The 18,322-nt window shown below is 37.8% G+C and overlaps 1 protein-coding gene across 1 annotated transcript; it reads left to right on the forward strand.

Moving 5' to 3' along the window:
• Positions 1-5,688: 5,688 nt before the first annotated feature.
• On the forward strand, positions 5,689-18,120 carry LOC310988957 (scavenger receptor cysteine-rich type 1 protein M130). The gene is made up of 18 exons (XM_083975779.1): positions 5,689-5,996; positions 6,250-6,360; positions 6,629-6,838; positions 6,933-7,127; positions 7,623-7,774; positions 8,478-8,625; positions 8,901-9,206; positions 11,288-11,596; positions 12,052-12,351; positions 12,859-13,161; positions 13,636-13,938; positions 14,814-15,083; positions 15,756-15,931; positions 16,091-16,196; positions 16,383-16,538; positions 17,059-17,148; positions 17,595-17,749; positions 17,854-18,120. Exons 1-18 carry the CDS (start codon positions 5,696-5,698, stop codon positions 18,040-18,042), a joined length of 3,780 nt encoding a protein of 1,259 aa, XP_083831905.1. The 5' UTR covers positions 5,689-5,695; the 3' UTR covers positions 18,043-18,120.
• Positions 18,121-18,322: the final 202 nt, after the last annotated feature.

Genomic DNA, 18,322 nt, shown 5'->3' on the forward strand with positions numbered 1-18,322 from the left:
AATTTCAATGCAACGGTTGCAAAGGGACACCAGAGCTCTTCGTAAAAAAACACACACAAAAAAACATCCAAATACCTCCATGATGCTCGTATGTAATGTCCGTCTTGTGCTGAAGCCCCAAATTGCGTAATTGTCCCGAAAAAAAATAAATAAGTCTATAGCTATTTTAAGCTTGTTTGTAGCGGAAGCTTCTCGTCTTCTTCTTCTTCTCCTCTTCCTGGTCCGTCCAAATATCGCGTGATTTGCGCCGGCGTCAGTGCGGTTACTGCGAATCACGCGATATTTGGACGGACCAGGAAGAGGAGAAGAAGAAGAAGACGAGAAGCTTCCGCTACAAACAAGCTTAAAATATAGACTTATTTAATTTTTTTCGGGACAATTACGCAATTTGGGGCTTCAGCACAAGACGGACATTACATACGAGCATCATGGAGGTATTTGGATGTTTTTTTGTGTGTGTTTTTTTACGAAGAGCTCCGGTGTCCCTTTGCAACCGTTGCATTGAAATTCACTGCTACGCCGAGACCCCCTGTAACTCAGAGAAGGGACGGTGGACTCTGATAATTCTTCCAGCCCTTAGTCAACATGAGGGTGAGTAGATAATGAGCGAAATATCATTCTAGGGTGAACTATCCCTTTAAGTAACACATATCACCATGAAACCTCCCAAGTTTATCACTTACATTAAGACAAATATTTTTTGTATTACAAGTTTTGTCAAATTGTATGTTTTAATATGTAAATGAGGCAATATCTAATGAAATATGTGCTCATTTGCATACATTTCCAGAACCGAACTCTGAACAATGGATATAGCCCCTTTCAAAATTCTTGTTCTACTTTATTGACATATTAGAGTCAGAGGTTTTTACAGAGGGGATTTTGGATATCTAACACCAGCCCTAAAAAAAATCTAATTTTGCCTTGTTTTTAGGAATAAAATGTTGTATAAATCAGGCTGTGAATGATATATCAACAATCCCATCTGTAAAACCCTTCAGAGACAGGAATAAAACTCGAAGGTTTGGTGTCTGCTGCTGAAGTGGAGATTTCGGGCTCAGAGTATGAGGAAAAACACATTTTGAGAAAATGGCCTTTAAAGACTTGTACTGTAAAATACTTTTACGATTGGTTGCGGACACAGATGAAATGACAATGTTTGAAGCCTATACTTTCTGGAGAGAGAGAGCTTTACAATGATACCTGACATGACATGGGTCAGACAACAGGCACAGCACAGTACACAGTAGCATGTTAACTTTCTGTAAATTTAGGAGAAATCTAAGTGAAGTAAAATAACCACCTTTATGGGCTGCTCTAACAACTGAGCTAAACACCTCCCCAGTAAGGTTGTTTTTTAATACAGCCTTTACAGCATATCAGTATTTATTTATTTTTTTACTTTGATGAAGGATCTTATATGTTCTCTACACACACAGCCAAGACCTTAAAAAGACAAATGCTGTTTGCAGCGGCCTCTGCTCTCCACCCACTGGGTTCCTCTGAGAAGCTGCCTGATATTCTTATCTGCTACTTTAGCAACTAACCAGGGGCTGCTTAAGAGTAGTTTTTCCCATAAGTGCTTTTCATTTTGCAGCACAGGGTTTAATGTTTACTCACTGGCACATTACAGCTCTGACAAGTCTGAAACCACAAAACCACAGCCCTTCACAGCTCTGTCATATTTTTCCGTTTGCACCTGTAACCACAGTCCACATCTAGTCAGCACTGATGTAAAATCTGACTCCAAGCACATCAAGTTGCCATTTATAAGAAGATTAAGAAGCTTGTTTAATGAAGGAAACATTAGGATTAATCATCAGGACATTTCTGTTAAATTAATACTTTTGAAATATTGTGTGACTTCAATGGCAAATTTGAATTTACCTCTTACTGACCAAATAGATGGCTCACAGACCATTTAGTGGAAAAAGTATTTTTAGTAATTACATTAAAGCACCCATACATTCCTGTAAGGTATTCATGTTAAGCATCTTTGCCTTTTACACTTTTTTATGTAGGCCTATTGATAAACACTCCTTTAACTTTATCAGTGTATTTATAAATATATATTTAATACAGTACCATTCAAAGGTTTGGACACATAGCTTCTCATTCTAACTTATAACTTATAACATTGTAGATTCGTACTGTACACAAAAAATGTTGTCTGTCACCTGACCTAAACCCAATCGAGATAGTATGGATTGAGTTGGATTGCAGAGTGAAGGCAAAACAGCCAACAATGCGCAGCACCTCTGGGAACTCCTTCAAGACTGTTCAAGAGTGTGCAAAGCTGTCATCAAAGCAAAAGGTGGCTACTTCGAAAAATCTAAAATCTAATTCTGCTTTATTTAACATATTTCAATATGTGTTCCTTCATAGTTTTGATGTCCTCAGTTCAAATCTACAATGTAGAAATTAATAGAAACAAAGAAAAAAACATTGAATGAGAAGTTGTGTCCAAACTTTTGACTGGTATGCTTAAAAGAAAAAAAAAAGACCTTAAAAAGGGTGAAGAGCCACAAAAAAAGAGAACTCTTCTAATACCCTGCAATATTGGTCCATTGTTCAAATTTTGAATTTCCAAGTATTTTAATACAGTAAGGTGCCCTGTAAGGGGTTAAGGAGAATAAAATGAAACACATCAAACATGGTAGTACTCCACAGACAAATGGCCCCTGTGACTTAATATGATTTAAAAAAATGACTACATATTATATCATCCTATTGTTAAATGTGACTGTTTTTTTTTTTTTTTTTTTTTTTTTTTAACCTTTATTTTACCAGGCAAATTGCTTGAGATACAAAAATCTCTTTTACGAGCATGGCCTGGCCAAGAAAGCAGCAACAATACAATATTATCTTCTGGCTCCGCCAGAGGTAAATGTGATGAAAGTAAGGTGAGATGATAAATGTTACGTATTTATCCACTTAGCTGAATTCAGATAGATAATAGTGGCAATGATACATGTCTTCCTGTCTGCCATATAGGTGCTTTGCACTTGTTAAGAATATATATTTAGAATAAATATATTTTTCTATATTGTAGTTTTACATTTTTAATTTATTTCGTTTTTTTTTTCAACCATGATGGATACTTCTATCAAAGCAGCTGTGGCCGTCATACAGAACATCCTCAATATACATCCTTTTCTTGTAAACCCTTGTCAATAGACTCGATGAACATTATTGTGTCGGTTTTGTTTTGTTCTTACAAATTTGTCAACGCTTGATATACATCAAGTTTTTTTTTAGAAAAAAAGGGAAATTGAAAGTCATTACCTATTTAATGTAATTGCTGCTGTCTCTCATCAGAGCTTTTTATAGTCTCTAGATGTTGTTTTTGATAATAAGCAGCAGAAGGATTTCTCAGTAAAATAATCATTCCCTTTTAAGAATATTAATAACTTGACATTTCTCTAATGTAAGTTGACATTTGCCTCCCTTGATGACTGTAGTTCATAGTTAAATATGTTCTCACATATTTAAAGTTTCACTTTTTTTTTTTTTAAACATAGAGTAGATATTAAACATAGTGGCATTAGTTTACCGGTTATAATGACAATGATCTCAATAGAATAAAAACAACAGTTACAGTACCGTACATTTCATTTTCATGAATTACATTTTCAATGATTACAATTCTGTTTTGTCTTCATGAAATAGTAATGAGTTACAATCATTTTGTTTGGACATCTAACAATGTGAATTTTGTAATAACAGGTTTTTCTTGAGTAGTGGGTGACTTAAAAAGCTATATATTTTTTGTAATTCAAATTCACAGTGACAATCCTTAATGATTTTCTCTTAATTAATGGTAATTTTTCTTCACTCAGTCATGTCAGATAAACATCTATCTTTGTCATTGTGTGTTAAAGCTATCGATGGCATTGGTAAAAAGGAGATTTTAATTTGACTTTGTCCATTGTGCCCATATGCACAGTGAGGTGCGTTCGCTGCAGGTAGAAGGAATATAGATGGATTAGATGTTAATGAGTGTAGGCTACAATAAAGTTTTCATCATAATAAAATAACCCAGATGCATATAAATATAGTATACATATATATCAACATTATTTTGTGTGTAATATGGTTTGTCTGCAAAGAATTTCAATGAGGCGTGAGCAGGTCGCAGCTCACATCGATTTTTGGTGGGCACACCCATGGCAATATAAAGCTGAGCAGCTCATTCTTCTGCCTCACTCTCCTCTCGTCATGAGCTGTAGTGATGATGTGGCTCCTCCTTCTCATCTACATCGCTCACCCCTCAGAAGGCAAGTTACAAGTTACAACTACAATTTTTATTTAGATTTGATTGTTTGATTGTGAAATGTTTTATACTTAACATATTTTGAGGTTAAATATTAACCTGCCATTTTGAAAAAGGATGTGACTTTGCGTTTAAATTAGGTCAACCACATGCATGCACTTCAGGAAATGTCTCTAAATCTGAAGATTTACTATTTCCTGACGTGATGAAAAGAGGTTTCTGTGAACAGTACAATAGTCACTTTTAAAAGCATCTCTGTGTACAACAAAATGACAAACAGATTGCAGTTTTGCAGTGTATGTGTAAGGGGGGAAAGTGTGAACACAAAGTTTTAGAGAACTTTATTTTTAGGTCAGGTTAAAACAATTAAAAACAAGAGAGAAATTGCTTTGAAAATTGTGAAAAAAGTGGGGTAAAAGGCGCTGCATGTTCATTTTTCATTTATGTGGGTAAAGGTGAGAATTTCAAAGTGTTGCTGAATTTTTAGGTTCATGAGGAAAATGAAACTTCAAGAAAATTACCAAAAGTCACATCACACGTCCCCTGGGAAATTAATTAAAAGCCAAATTAAGTCCCTTGATAAAACTTACATCTGGACACCTTTGAGGCAAATTTTCATAAATTACGAAATAATGTGCATTTTATTATTTGTTTAAATCATGTGTTGTAAAGTCTGTGTCAATCTGGATTGTATTTGAATTAATTTAGCAACGTAAAATTAAAAAAAAAAGTTTTGTTTTTAATAACTTTAATCTTTGCTTTAATTTTGGAAAAAATAATTTAGAATATGTTGCGATGAAAGATGATCACCATATTTTCCCCCCCAATATATTGATATACAAAATAAAAATTAAAACAAAACAATCTAAACGTTATTTGAAGCTGTTATCAAACAATTTTAATGGCAAAACTGTATTTTCATGGGTTTGATACATTTTTTGATAAGTTGAAAAAAAATGTCAAACAAGCATAAAACAAATTATTGTGATACATATGTACAGCAATTAGGATCAAATGATATTTAAAAAACTAAGAAGCCAAGAAGTTCCTATTTTTCCCACAATTACAAATGACTAATCCAGGTAACCAAAGGAGGGACAATTATTCAGAAAGAGCAGAATTGGAAAATGAGGTATTTTTGTCCCTGTTTTGTATTTAAACTATATTAACTATTTAAAACCTCAACTGACATTGAATTTGAATACAATTAAACTTTAACTTAGAGTTCATAAACATTCGCATATTTTTTATTAAATAAATTAAGTAATTCAGTTTTTCACACAGTAAATGTGCGTTGACAGATTACAAAGAGGCCCGAGAAAATAAAAAATAACAACAAAATGGAAACATACTGTAGGCCTATACCCACTCTATTTACATGCTTGTGTGCATTCTTCTGCCTTGTGATCAGGTGAGAACCGGATGATTCTCAGAGATGGAAGTAATCCGTGTGAAGGCCATGTTGAAGTCTTCTATGAAAACCAATGGGGCTACGTTGGCGATAAAGACTGGAGCAGCGCCACTGAAGAAGTGGTGTGCAGGAGCGCTCACTGCGGGAATCCTATGCCACATTCAACAGATGTGGACAGGCCCATGGATGGGAAGGTGTGGCTTAATGAACTGAAGTGCACTGGATCCGAGGAACATCTGTGGAACTGTCCATGGCCTGGTTGGGACATCAGCAGTTACCGAAAACCTACTGTGAAAAAGATCAAATGTTCAAGTGAGACTGAACTTGTAGCTTTTTACCCTTGTTGCATAAAACCATACATCTTTAAAAAAGATGTTAAAAATTTAAAAAAAAATTCTGTGCATGGAGGAGCCACTACAATGTGGCAAAATTTTGATAATAATAATATAATAATACTTTTATTTATAAAGCGCTTTACATCAAAGTGCTGTTGGGAATGATGATGATGATGATGATAGTGACAGTGGTTGTTAATTGTGTCTGTTAATCATATTTGCTCCTCTAGATAAAATCAAAATGGACCTGGATGGATATAACTGTGCGGGAGCTGTGCGTTACTCCATAGATGATGGGAAATCATGGCCAGGTTACTTATGTGCTGACAACAACAAATGGGGTAAGAGTTCTAACTGTGTTCACTACAACACTTCTACTACTGATGCTTAATGTACATGTTGATGTTTAGCTACTTTCATTAACTTGCCTACATCATGTGTATACTGTACACACACACACATAATACGGTAGCCTATACACAGTACATATTGTTATTCTTCTAGCACTTCTATCATTCCTCACAACACCACTGGCATCAGTACTCTGATGTGTTTTCTACTTGAATAATGTTAATTAACCATCATGTGCATGATTGCTGTCACATTAAGGTAAGCCTGAAGCAGACGCTTTGTGCAAAAGCTTGAAGTGTGGTAAATCAAAGGAGACGACGATGGAAAGCTGGATGAGCTGGAAAGAATTCGACTCAAAGAAGAAGATGATGATCAGCTGTTCAGACATCAAGCCTATGGATAATCTGTGGCAGTGTGTCACTAAGGAATCAACACAGTGCAGAAGCCCTGTTTCTGTCGTATGCAGTGGTATGTATGTGTGTATATTCAAACACATTTAGTAAATATGTTTGCTTAAGTGTTGCAGCCTGTCACTGAATTTGGAGGATGTTGATTTCAACAGGTTATGAGAGGCTGCAGCTCAGAGGAGAGGCATCAAACGTCTGTTCTGGTCAGCTGGAGATCGAGGAGAAAGGGAAGTGGACTCCTGTTAACAACAACAGAAGCAGTCTTGATGCACGGTGCGGCCAGATGCACTGCGGCAACAAAGTCAGTCACAGTGTGGATGGTAATAATAACATACAGCTGAATTGCTCAGGTAATTCAACTCATTCATATTCAACCACATCATTTTTATGTTCTATGTATCAAAACAACTTTTCATATTTTAAAAGTTCCTTTAAAGGTACAGTGTGAGTGTCGCCATCTTGCGCCACCATGTTTGTACGGCAGCCCGAACGGAAAATCCAGCCAGCCAGATAACACGTTTTGCGAGTTTCGCGTTCCTAAATAAACCAACGAAGGAGAAGGCAGAAGGAAAGAAGAAGGAGTAGGAAATAACAGACATATCGTAAAATAGTTTAGATCTACACCTCATCGTACCATGCTCCTGAAATACTCCCAGTCGTCCCAGTCATAGTAAACAGGTTTTTTTGTTCTCGGAGGCCCCCCCCCCCCCATTTTACACACTGGACTTTTAACAGAAAATTAAAAAAAAAAAATGAAAGGAGAAAAAAAACATCTTTCAAACGACATTGACATGTACTCACCATCTTGAGCCACTTGAAATTTCTATTCTTTCTATTCTCCATAGACAGAGTCAATGTTGTTCTGATGGCTGGTGGGAAACCCAGCCAGTGTTACGGTGCAGTTCATATCAATGTGAACGGTAACGGCCCTGTGTGTGGCTCCCACTGGACTGAAAAAGAAGCGGAAGTGGTTTGCAAGGAACTTAACTGCGGAAAGGTGAGTTTCTAACATTCATTTTCTATACCGCTTATCCTACACTAGGGTCACGGGTGAGCTGGAGCCTATCTCAGCTGACTTCGGGCGAGAGGCGGGGTACACCCTGGACAGGTCGCCAGTCTATCACAGAGCTGACATATATATAGACAGACAACCATTCACACCTATGGACAATTTAGAGTCGCCAGTTAACCTAACCAGCATGTCTTTGGACTGTGGGAGGAAGCCGGAGTACCCGGAGAGAACCCACGCATGCACGGGGAGAACATGCAAACTCCACACAGAAGGGCCCCAGCCGGCCGGCGGGTTCGAACCCAAAACCCTCTTGATGTGAGGCGACAGTGCTAACCACTGCACCACCGTGCCGCCCGAGTTTCTAACATCAGCTTACAATAGCTAACCCTCATTTTAATTAAATGCAAGTGCAGCATCTGTTACTGTATGTCTAGTAGGCCAGTTACTAACAATTAGACAAGAGTCAGACTCGGTTATAATTACCATAAGTCCAGGAAAACCTGTATTTCAGCATAATAAGCTCCAGAAAAGTCACACCACTCTACATGCATAAGGAAAAGTTCCCATTACTGTAAGTGTGTCAGTGCTGGTATAATGTATTATGTCTCTGTAACTTACTAGTTTTCTGTCTGATACAAAGGAATTGTAAGATGAATTTTAAGATTTTACTGTACATGCTTTCTGCTAGGTGATTAGTTATGAGTCTAAGCCTAACAACAATTTCAAGACTCAAGTGGACAGCGTGAACTGCTCAGGCAGTGAAGCCTCGCTGTGGTACTGCAGGGCCAAGCGTAGCTTTCTCGACTGTTCGTCCAATGCTTACGTCATCTGTGCAGGTGAGATATGGCAGAAACTTCCTGCTACAGTATGTGTAATTTGACAATTTTGGCTTTTTACATACAGAGGTGTTAGAGAATTCCCAATTGTATTGATGGAAATCAAGAGAAACACTAGAAACTTTACTTTGACATTATGGAGGAAGAAAATTGTGATGTGATTCTGTGGAAGTATAAGTACAAGACAAGTTGAGTAATTTCTGCCCAAATACAGTAAGTAAGATGATTTTGTGTGTTTATGGATGTTTGACAGTTCTCTTGTTGTCATGGTACAGACAGCATACAGGTGAAATTGATGGATGGCCCTGGAAAATGTGCTGGGAGACTTGAGATCAACTATGATGGCAAATTGAAACAAGTTGATAAAACTAACTGGGGCGACGAAAATTCCAACACTGTCTGCAGACAGATGGAGTGCGGGACTAAAGGGACGCTCAGGCCTGAAATGTTCAACAAGGGTTCGGGAGAATTCCTCCCAAGGACTGTGACCTGCAAGGCAAACACTTCCACCATATCTGAGTGTTTGGGAAAAGAGTCCACCAAAAGGGATAATCTTGAACCTGTGGGTATAATCTGCGAGGGTAAGTATATTTAGTTTGTTTCCAAAAGGAATTGAACACACACACTTTTGGTTTTATAAACAGACCACAAATATCTGAATAAAACACTGAAATTTAAGGAAAGCATATGGAACTGCTGATGTCATCACCTTATAGTATGAGTTGAGTATGAGTATGAGTGCCTCATCCATTCTTATTAACTGAGTCTATTACAGTACCAGCGTCTCCATGGTCACAATGGTTAAAAAAATTCACCTCACCTTCATTGTGGTGTAAATCCCTGTTTTATGCATATCAGACTACACTCTTTGAACCACAGTGACAAAGTGAGTGTTTTTAAAATCATTTTGCAAATTTGTAAATTTATTGAATGCAAGCACTGAAATCTCTTCAATGCAAGTTTGAGTGAAGAGCTAAAATGCTGTGGGTCTTTACTGTCACATTCCTCAGTCAGTTCATCCATTGTTCACATAAGATATTGGTTGTAACTTTACACACTGTGTGGGGTGAGGGTCAAAGTAAAATAAGGTTTTTATGGATTCATATTCATCTGAAGTAATTTCAGTGGTTTAAATAATAATAATAATAATAATAACAACAACAATAATAATAACAACATTAATTATAATAATAATAATAATAATAATAATAATAATAATAATTAAAGCCGCAAGCGGCGATGACGGGCCCTCGCTCACCCATGCCACCGCGGGGCCTGAGGCATGTCGGGGCTGCAATGCTTCGTTCATCCACCAGGTGGCGCTAAGCAGTTGTGGGTGGGTGCGTTCAGGGGCGGCCCCTCATCACTCATGTGAAGTTTGGAGTGAATCGGACAAAGCATGAGGGAGTTATGAGCAGTTAAAGGTTCGTCCACCAGGGGGCAGTAATGGGATGCGTGCAGGTGTGTTCAGGGTCAGTCCCTCATCACACATGTGAAGTTTCGTGGAAATCGGACAATGTTGATGTAAAATATGGTACTTCCTGTTTCCACTAGGGGGCGAATGAGTGACATCGCCTATGAGTACATAGAAACGTTGAGGTCGTGACCCTGGACCTGTGTACCAATTTTCATGTTGATAGGAGTTCATTAAAGCCATCCAAAGGGCAAACGTATTGTCATAGCGAGGAATGTTAGCCACGCCCCCACAGGGACGCCATTACTCGTAGCTTCACAGCGTTCATAATGTAACTTCACCAACTGGTTCTGCATGTTTTAGAAGTGGAATGAAGTTGATGGGGCAAAGTATGTACATTTTCCAAATTTTAGTACACTTCCTGTTACCACCGGGGGGCGCTATGAGTTACGTGGGAAGTTAATATATCGGGACCTTCAGGGCGGAGCCTTCGTCATGTCCAGCAAGTTTGAAGTTGATTGGATGAAGTATGTGGGCGTGAGAGCCACTCGTATGTGCATGGCGAGCACGCCATAGTGTATTGAGCGCTGGCAGCCACGCCCTTTGACCTACGGACGCACGGAGCACAAGATAAGCTCAGCTAGGTCTGGAGATGTGGTGTACCTAATTTGAACTTGATCGGGCGAACGCTCTGGGAGGAGTTAATTTTAGGCGGGAAAAATCAAAACCAAAATGGCCGACTTCCTGTTGGGTTGAGGTCATGAGGTCAAGAGGATTTTTTCTATATCTGGGTATAATACATATGTGTACCGAATTTTGTGTGTGTATGACAAAGTAAGACGATGGCGATGCCATTGACATGTGTTTGTAGGGGGCGCTATTCAGCCATTTGGCCACGCCCATTTCCAACGACTTTAAAATATCAAATTTTTCGCGAGGCCTGATGTGCATGCCAAAATTCACGCGTTTTGGGGCATGTTGAGGCCCCCAAAAATGCGATTTTAGGGAGAATATAATAATAAACATAGCAATTACAATAGGGCTTTCGCTGGGCGACTTGCAGTCGCCGCTCGGGCCCTAATAACAATAATAATAATGATAATAACTTTCATTTTTATGCACCTTTCAAAGATCAAGGACAACTTTACAACACAAAGTAAACATGGGGCTTAAGTTGAGCCTATGCATTTTGAGGACAAGCTGCTGGTCTATCACAGTCCAAATGTCTCTTTTTTATGTCCCTTCCAGACCATACAATGTTTTTTCTGAAGGGAGATGCGTCCAGTCCGTGTTCTGGCATGGTGGGGATAGAGCACGACGGTAAACCCAAATGGCTCTCTGGGTCTAACGAGACATGGAACCGAGCAGCTGCAAACGCAGTGTGTCAGCAGAAAATGTGTGGCCAAGCCTCCAGCTTCAGTGCCTCCATCCCTACTGCTGATATGCTGGCAGATATTTGGGATAAGTCTTACTGTTCAGAGAACTCCACGTTTAGCTGTAAACTAAAGGCACCACCATCTGACCACAACAAGACCGTGGCCATAGTGAACTGTACAGGTAATGTGAGGCAATGTTGAACCAAATATCCTTAACTTGTCATACATTTTATTTTCTCTATTTATTTTCACTACACAAACCTTACCCATACACAAATATGATATCGCCTACTATGCACATATTTATATAATTTCCGGATATTAGAGTTAATGATACACTCCCTTATGATAGACACACACACACACACACACACACACACACACACACACACACACACACACACACACACACACACACACACACACACACACACACACACACACACACACACACACACACACACACACACTCTTTTTTAGATCATGTATACAATATGTCATGTCATGTTACATATCCACATGGGGGCCCCTACTCAAACTTTGAGATGTCAGAAATCTTAGGGGGGGGGGGGGATCTGCTGATGCAGGTCAGCAAACAACTCCCTGATCTTGTTTGTTATTTGCTTGACTCAACAGGAACAGTCGAGTTTTGGATAACGAATAAGTGTTGGGGGAGAGTTGTTGCCAAAGTGAGTGGAAGGACTGGAGGTGTGTGTGCGGACACCTGGACAACCAAGCACTCTGAGATGCTGTGTATGAGCCAAGGCTGTGGGAGTAAAGTCATGAAGGCCGATAAAAAGCGTGCAAACCAACCTGTGCTCATCCTGAGTTTGCACTCTACAACGCTGACCCCCAACCTGACCCAGTGCAGTTTTGTGCTGAATGATAAAAGCGACAACAGAATTTGTCCAAACGAAGCCTACGTCATCTGCTCAGGTAATGGCTTGCCTTGAGTTTAAAGGATTTATGTGTAAACTAATTATTTAAATCTTTTAACAATTACACTGCTGCGTTTTTTCTTTTATCTTTTCAAAATGTCTCCACAAGCCAAAGAACCCCTTGGCCTCTCTTTTCTTTTTTCTTCTTCTAATCTAACAACAATAAACAACAAAATCATTTATTTATCTTCCTGATGAATGATATAACTTTTTGTATGATATACCTTGTTTTTTCTTCTTGGTATTGTAATATATGTGGTATGAATTAAGAACTAAAACAACCATACCAATTTTATGAAATTAGATGATGTTATAATGACATCCAAAAAATGTTATCAAATTAAATGAAAATCCTACATTTTGTACTTTTGACCCAGACTGATTTATTTATTCATTAGTTAATGTATTTATCATATATTAATTGATTAATTTATTCATGTTGTACTAAAACAGCCACATAAATACCACAAGATTTTAACACTGTATCTTAAATTTTTTGTTGCAGGTAGCGCCAAACCCAAATTCAGTAACTCTGTGGACAAATGTTCTGGAAATGTGGAGGTTTTGTATGAAGGGTCGTCACTCCCAGTGTGCAAAAAGGCTCTTCAAAACGAAGACGTGAAACACACCATCTGTCAGGAGCTGGGATGTGGTCAGGCTGTCGAACAGATTACCTACTTTGGACAACCAGGGACAGATGCGATTTCACAACTTGTGTGTCCAAGAGCAGTCAAGTCATTATCAGAATGTAATATCACTTCAGGCTCTAGAAAAGAGGACTGTGATCCTATTGGCCTCAAGTGCGCAGGTATGTGTGATCATCTTGTCTCTTCTTACTGTAATCATCCATATTCTGTCACAAATCTATCTGAACATTTTGATTTTGGAATCAAAGGATTATACAGAATAAAAGACTGTAGGATGCTGGCTGACAGAGAAATCATAAGGGTTATGAGCAATTTCCAGCTGCAGAATGTTTTTCTAGCATCTAAAACCTTAGTTTGTTAATGAATTATGTTCCATGCTGATGGGTAAATTATATTTTTATAGATATAACTTATATAGATATAACTCTGCTTTGAGTTATATCGATTTCTTTGTTTCTGTAAGAAAGAAAATGATCCTCTTTGCAGAAATGCCTTTAATACATTATTTGTCCATAAACAACTCAGAAGATGATATAAATATATATATGCATCTTTGAACTACTGTTGAAACACTTTCATTAATGAGTTTAGCATTTTTCCAACCTTTTCTCACTCTTTTCTCTTGTGGATCTCAGATTGGCGACAGATGACGGTCCAAGATACCTGTAGCGGACCTGTGTCTGTTATGTCCAAAAACAAAACTCATGCTGTTTCCATTCAAGGCTGGACAGACACTGAGGGAGAACAGCTTTGCCAGGATCTGAAGTGTACACCATTAAAGTCTAACAAAACCTCCCATAACCCTAACCCTTCAAAAAATAAACAGACTTTTTGGAGCAGCAGCTTCAACTGTTCTACAAATCAGGAAAACATCTGGGATTGTGAACACAATGACAGCTCACCTTCACTCAAAAAGCAGCTCCATATTGAGTGTGATGGTAAATTTTGCGATTTTTGTGATTCTGCAGCTGCATTGTAAACCTTTTAGTAGATAAGGTGGTTCACAAAAAATGTAGGCTAGTTGGCATGTAGGTGCAGTGAGTGATATCTCTGGTTATTTGACATGGGGCTACGTGAGGTCAGTGTATTACAATCTGATCAATGTGTTATCAGTTTAGAGGAGCAGCTGTAAGCATCGGCACAGAAGCATCATAAAACGTTTTCACCAAAATGATATAGAAAATACCCACAGAAAGAGCTAACATTAGTTTAATGTTTTATTTTAAATTTAAAGAGCAACCCCATCTCTCCATCAAATAGCCCTTTTCAATGTGAGCTCCAGTTTCCATTGTTTCTAATGGATAAACTAACCTGAACCGTCCTATTCTAGTGTAGGCTACTGACATGCAAATGGTGTTGATTATGTGGTCTAACACATGCAAAGATTGGTCAAAGACTTTTCTAAAACCACAATGTATTTGTTTCAAATTATAGGCCACTCAATTTTGTGCTTGTCATCAGCTAGGAGCAGCTTCCTGGTGTAGGGTATATCTGTTAGGAAAATATTAGTTTATGAAATAGAGGTTTCCTGGGATACCTCTGTGCTGAAGTTTAATTTTATTTTGTTAGCAATTTAGCAGATGTTTTTTTTTCAAAGTGGTATTTTCTTAATTGCATGAGGATTTGATTTTTAATTTTTATTTTTGCATGCTGTTTCTAGGGAGGATAAACAAGTAAAATTCTCCTTTCTAGCTATATTGTGTCACTTTTCGCTATTATGCTGTACATAAATGTTCATGGATAAGACAAATTGCTTTCATTTACTGCTTTTCTGCTAATGCAATATTTGATCTTTTATTGTTCTCTCTCCTAGGTAAACCGAAGATCACCTTGTCAGGGGACTGTCACGGTGAAGTGAAATGGAATGGAAAGAAAGTGTGCAGCACTAACTGGGAGAAAACCTATTCAGACTTGGTTTGTCAAGAGAAAAACTGTAGCAACGCTGTTGGACTCAAAACCATCAACTCTCGGTCAAGTTTTGAGAGCCAGTATGTCCGTTGTGATGAACACCATTACAAACTTAGCCAATGCAAGACAGTCGAGGGAAGGTGCGATGGACAACCAGTGTCTGTTTACTGTGTTCGTAAGTGTTGTTAACTGTCATTGTGTCTGAATTATGTTATTTCAGATGGAAGATAATGAGTCTTAAAGGATCTGCTTTGAGCTTACTTACTCATTATATTTGATCAGAATAAAACTGAGTGTGAAACATTTATGCCCCTCTCATTTAAAATTCCCAGGAAGTTATTTTGTAAATGACATTATCTCTGCAGCAAGCGGCTAAAGAGTAATTACAATTTTCTTGTTTGATTATTAAAAAAGTAGAAATACATAGTCATTGCTATTTCATGTTGCGTTAGCTTTAAAAAAAAAAAGATACTTTCATGTCACTTTCAGCCAGGAGACAGTTAGCCTGCATAGCATTAAGACGGGGAACAAAGAGGGGATGGCATAGCAAGCAATTTTCAATGTTAAAATAACAAAAGGCACCGCTAACAAGTGAACATCTTTTATCTTGTAGATATTCATACAGTGTAAGGTTAAAGTGTAAAGGTTTAAAGTGTAACTTGTTATTTTTTGATTATGAAACGTTTGACTGTTTCCCTTTGCTCCCTGTAAGCTAGCCTCATCTTCATAGTCAACCATGAGGGTTTTATGGATATCTGACTCCCATTGACAAAGTGATGATTCACTCAGATTTTCCCAAAGTTAAAACTGAATCATTAATTCATTTATTTATGTATGGCTTATACAGGAAGTGTGAAGTTCAAGACCACAGAAGAATGTGGAGGGCAGATTAGTCTCTGGAATGGAGATAGATGGGAGAAGATGTGTCCATCCCTTGATCCTAAAGCTAAGGGACTGCTATGTAAGGAGCTTGGATGTGAACCACCCTTAAATTTAGAACAAAAAAATCAGAAAGAGACTGAGGTAAATATTTGAATTTCTGTAATATCTTTTCTTCTCTTTTGTGTTGTCATCATAAATGATTCCATCCTCATATTTATCTGTTAATCAGAATCAGTCTATTGTTTTGTGTGGATGCATGAAAAGGAATAAATCTAAAGACAAGTTTAAATCTGATTCAAGGACTTGAAGTTTTCACTGGAATGCACCCCTCAACATGAGGACATCAAGCACTGTGTCACCGCAAAGGAGTGTAAAAACTCCAAACCAGCTGAGATCTACTGTGGCAGTAAGTATATGTCTTGATCCCTTTCCTAGTAAATCAGACTGCTTCCCAAAACAATTGATACTGGTATTTTGAGTAAGAATCATCTTTTTGTATTATTTTGTAAATTGTGTCTTATTTTCTCTAAAACTGCTGCTTTATTTAAAACTAGCTGAGGGTACATGCTAATATGTTTGTGTTTGCTTTCAGGATATATAGTTCCCACCCAACCGCCTCCGCCCCCTCAACCACCCAGTATCCCTGTCATTGTGGGAGTAGTACTGTTTTTGATCATGGTGATACTGATTGTTGCATTTGTACGCATCTGCATTATCAAGAGGGCAAGGGACAATAAGAACATGCGCTGTGAGTATTAAATTATTTTGTATCCATCCTCTGCTGGTTCTTACTTCACCTGCAGTGAAATTCAGATTGTTAAGAAGTACACTGTTTCACTAGAGTTTGACTGAACACGTCAATCCATCTAATCATCCTGATTGTAAAATGCATTGGAGTCATTTTGCCACAAGAGGTCAGTCTTTCTGTATACTGACTTCTTCATCATACCTCCGAGACAATCACAGATGCTTTTCAGTTGTATCTCAACTCACCTAGACTGCATAAAAGGTTGATTCCTGACCTCAGCCACTCGGGTCAGTTGGCTGCATGTCCTCCTTTACACAGTCTCTCCTTACATAAGATGATAAAATTACCATGAAAAGGTTTAGATCTAAAAATGCAGTTAATCGGTGCTGCCCACCAAGTAGAAAGTGGAAATAATTCTTCCAATATCTTTGTAATATGTGCGTGTTGTACTCTTGCTGTGCTGTCCACTGTATTTTTTTTTTTTACCTAGCAGTAAATATCTAATCCTGTGTTCATGTAGTGAGGATGATGGCTGGAGACGAAATTGAGTTTGAAAGTGGTGACTATGAGGACGTCAAAGAAGATGAAATGGAAGACTTAAATAGTGCCAGTGAGTTCAAAAAATTCTTCATTTTGTTTTATTTATATATAATAGTATCATGTATTCTCTTTGATTTATATGATAATGATTGTATCATTTTTGTTTAGCATGTGCATGTTACATGTACTGCACATATACTGTATGATAGATAACATTATGTACTTTATTATCATGTAGTGCACTCACTATTTCTTTATAAACTATTCTTTTTTGTAAATGCTGTACAAGTATTTACATAATCTACATAACAGTTTTAATGTTACCTCTGTAATTTTTTTGTCTTTGATTATTTATTACGTAAAAAAAGCATTGATTTTAATTATGTAGAATATGGTAAGAATAGTTTTGAGTTTGTTTCACTTGTTTTATGTTTACTGTACCTGGTGGAAGTGAGGGCATTTTGATTTGAAATGTGTTGCGAAAGTATGTTTGTTGTTTTGCTTTTGTTAATGTAGACTTCAGAACAGAGTCTGAAATTGCGGAGAGAGACGCACGGAGCACATCCTCATTACCTTATGATGATATTGATGAAGTAGTTGAGACTCAGCTCCTGACCTCTCAGGCCTCCAGGGACAGATCCATCCAACAGGATACCATCGATCAGAGCGATGGAAAGTTTCATTCACATCACACAATACTTTCTCGCTGACTTCTCACATGGTCAAATCACACTACGTAACTAAAATTAACATGCTTCTTTTTTCCTCCTTCACAGACGGGGTCACCTACGAGGTGGACGATCCACAGGAGAATTATGATGACATCGATGTCAGCCCGGAAATCACACAGACTACAGCTGAAGTCCATGACAGCCTCGTGCCCACACCTGAAAGCAACACAGTGGCTCCTCCAGCAGTGGTGCAGGAGGATGGGGACTATGTTGAGCCAGACCAAGATGGGTGAGCCAAAACTGGGACTGAAATAAAAATCCTACCTGGCAAATCACCCCGAACACCATTTAACTCTGACTGAAATGAAGATACTTACACAAAAAACAAACAAAAAAACAAGTAAAAAAAAAAAAAAGTAAAAAGTAAATAAACAATATTCAATGTTACATATATTTACTGAAGTTATTAAAATGTAAATGTAAAAAATAAATAAATGTAAAGAGATCAATAGTCATACATTAGATTGATAGAAATAAGTGTAATTATGTGTTTTAAACAAATGATTATTACAA

The sequence above is a fragment of the Trachurus trachurus genome (assembly GCF_905171665.1).
Source record: "Trachurus trachurus genome assembly, chromosome: 7".
Classification (NCBI taxonomy): domain Eukaryota; kingdom Metazoa; phylum Chordata; class Actinopteri; order Carangiformes; family Carangidae; genus Trachurus; species Trachurus trachurus.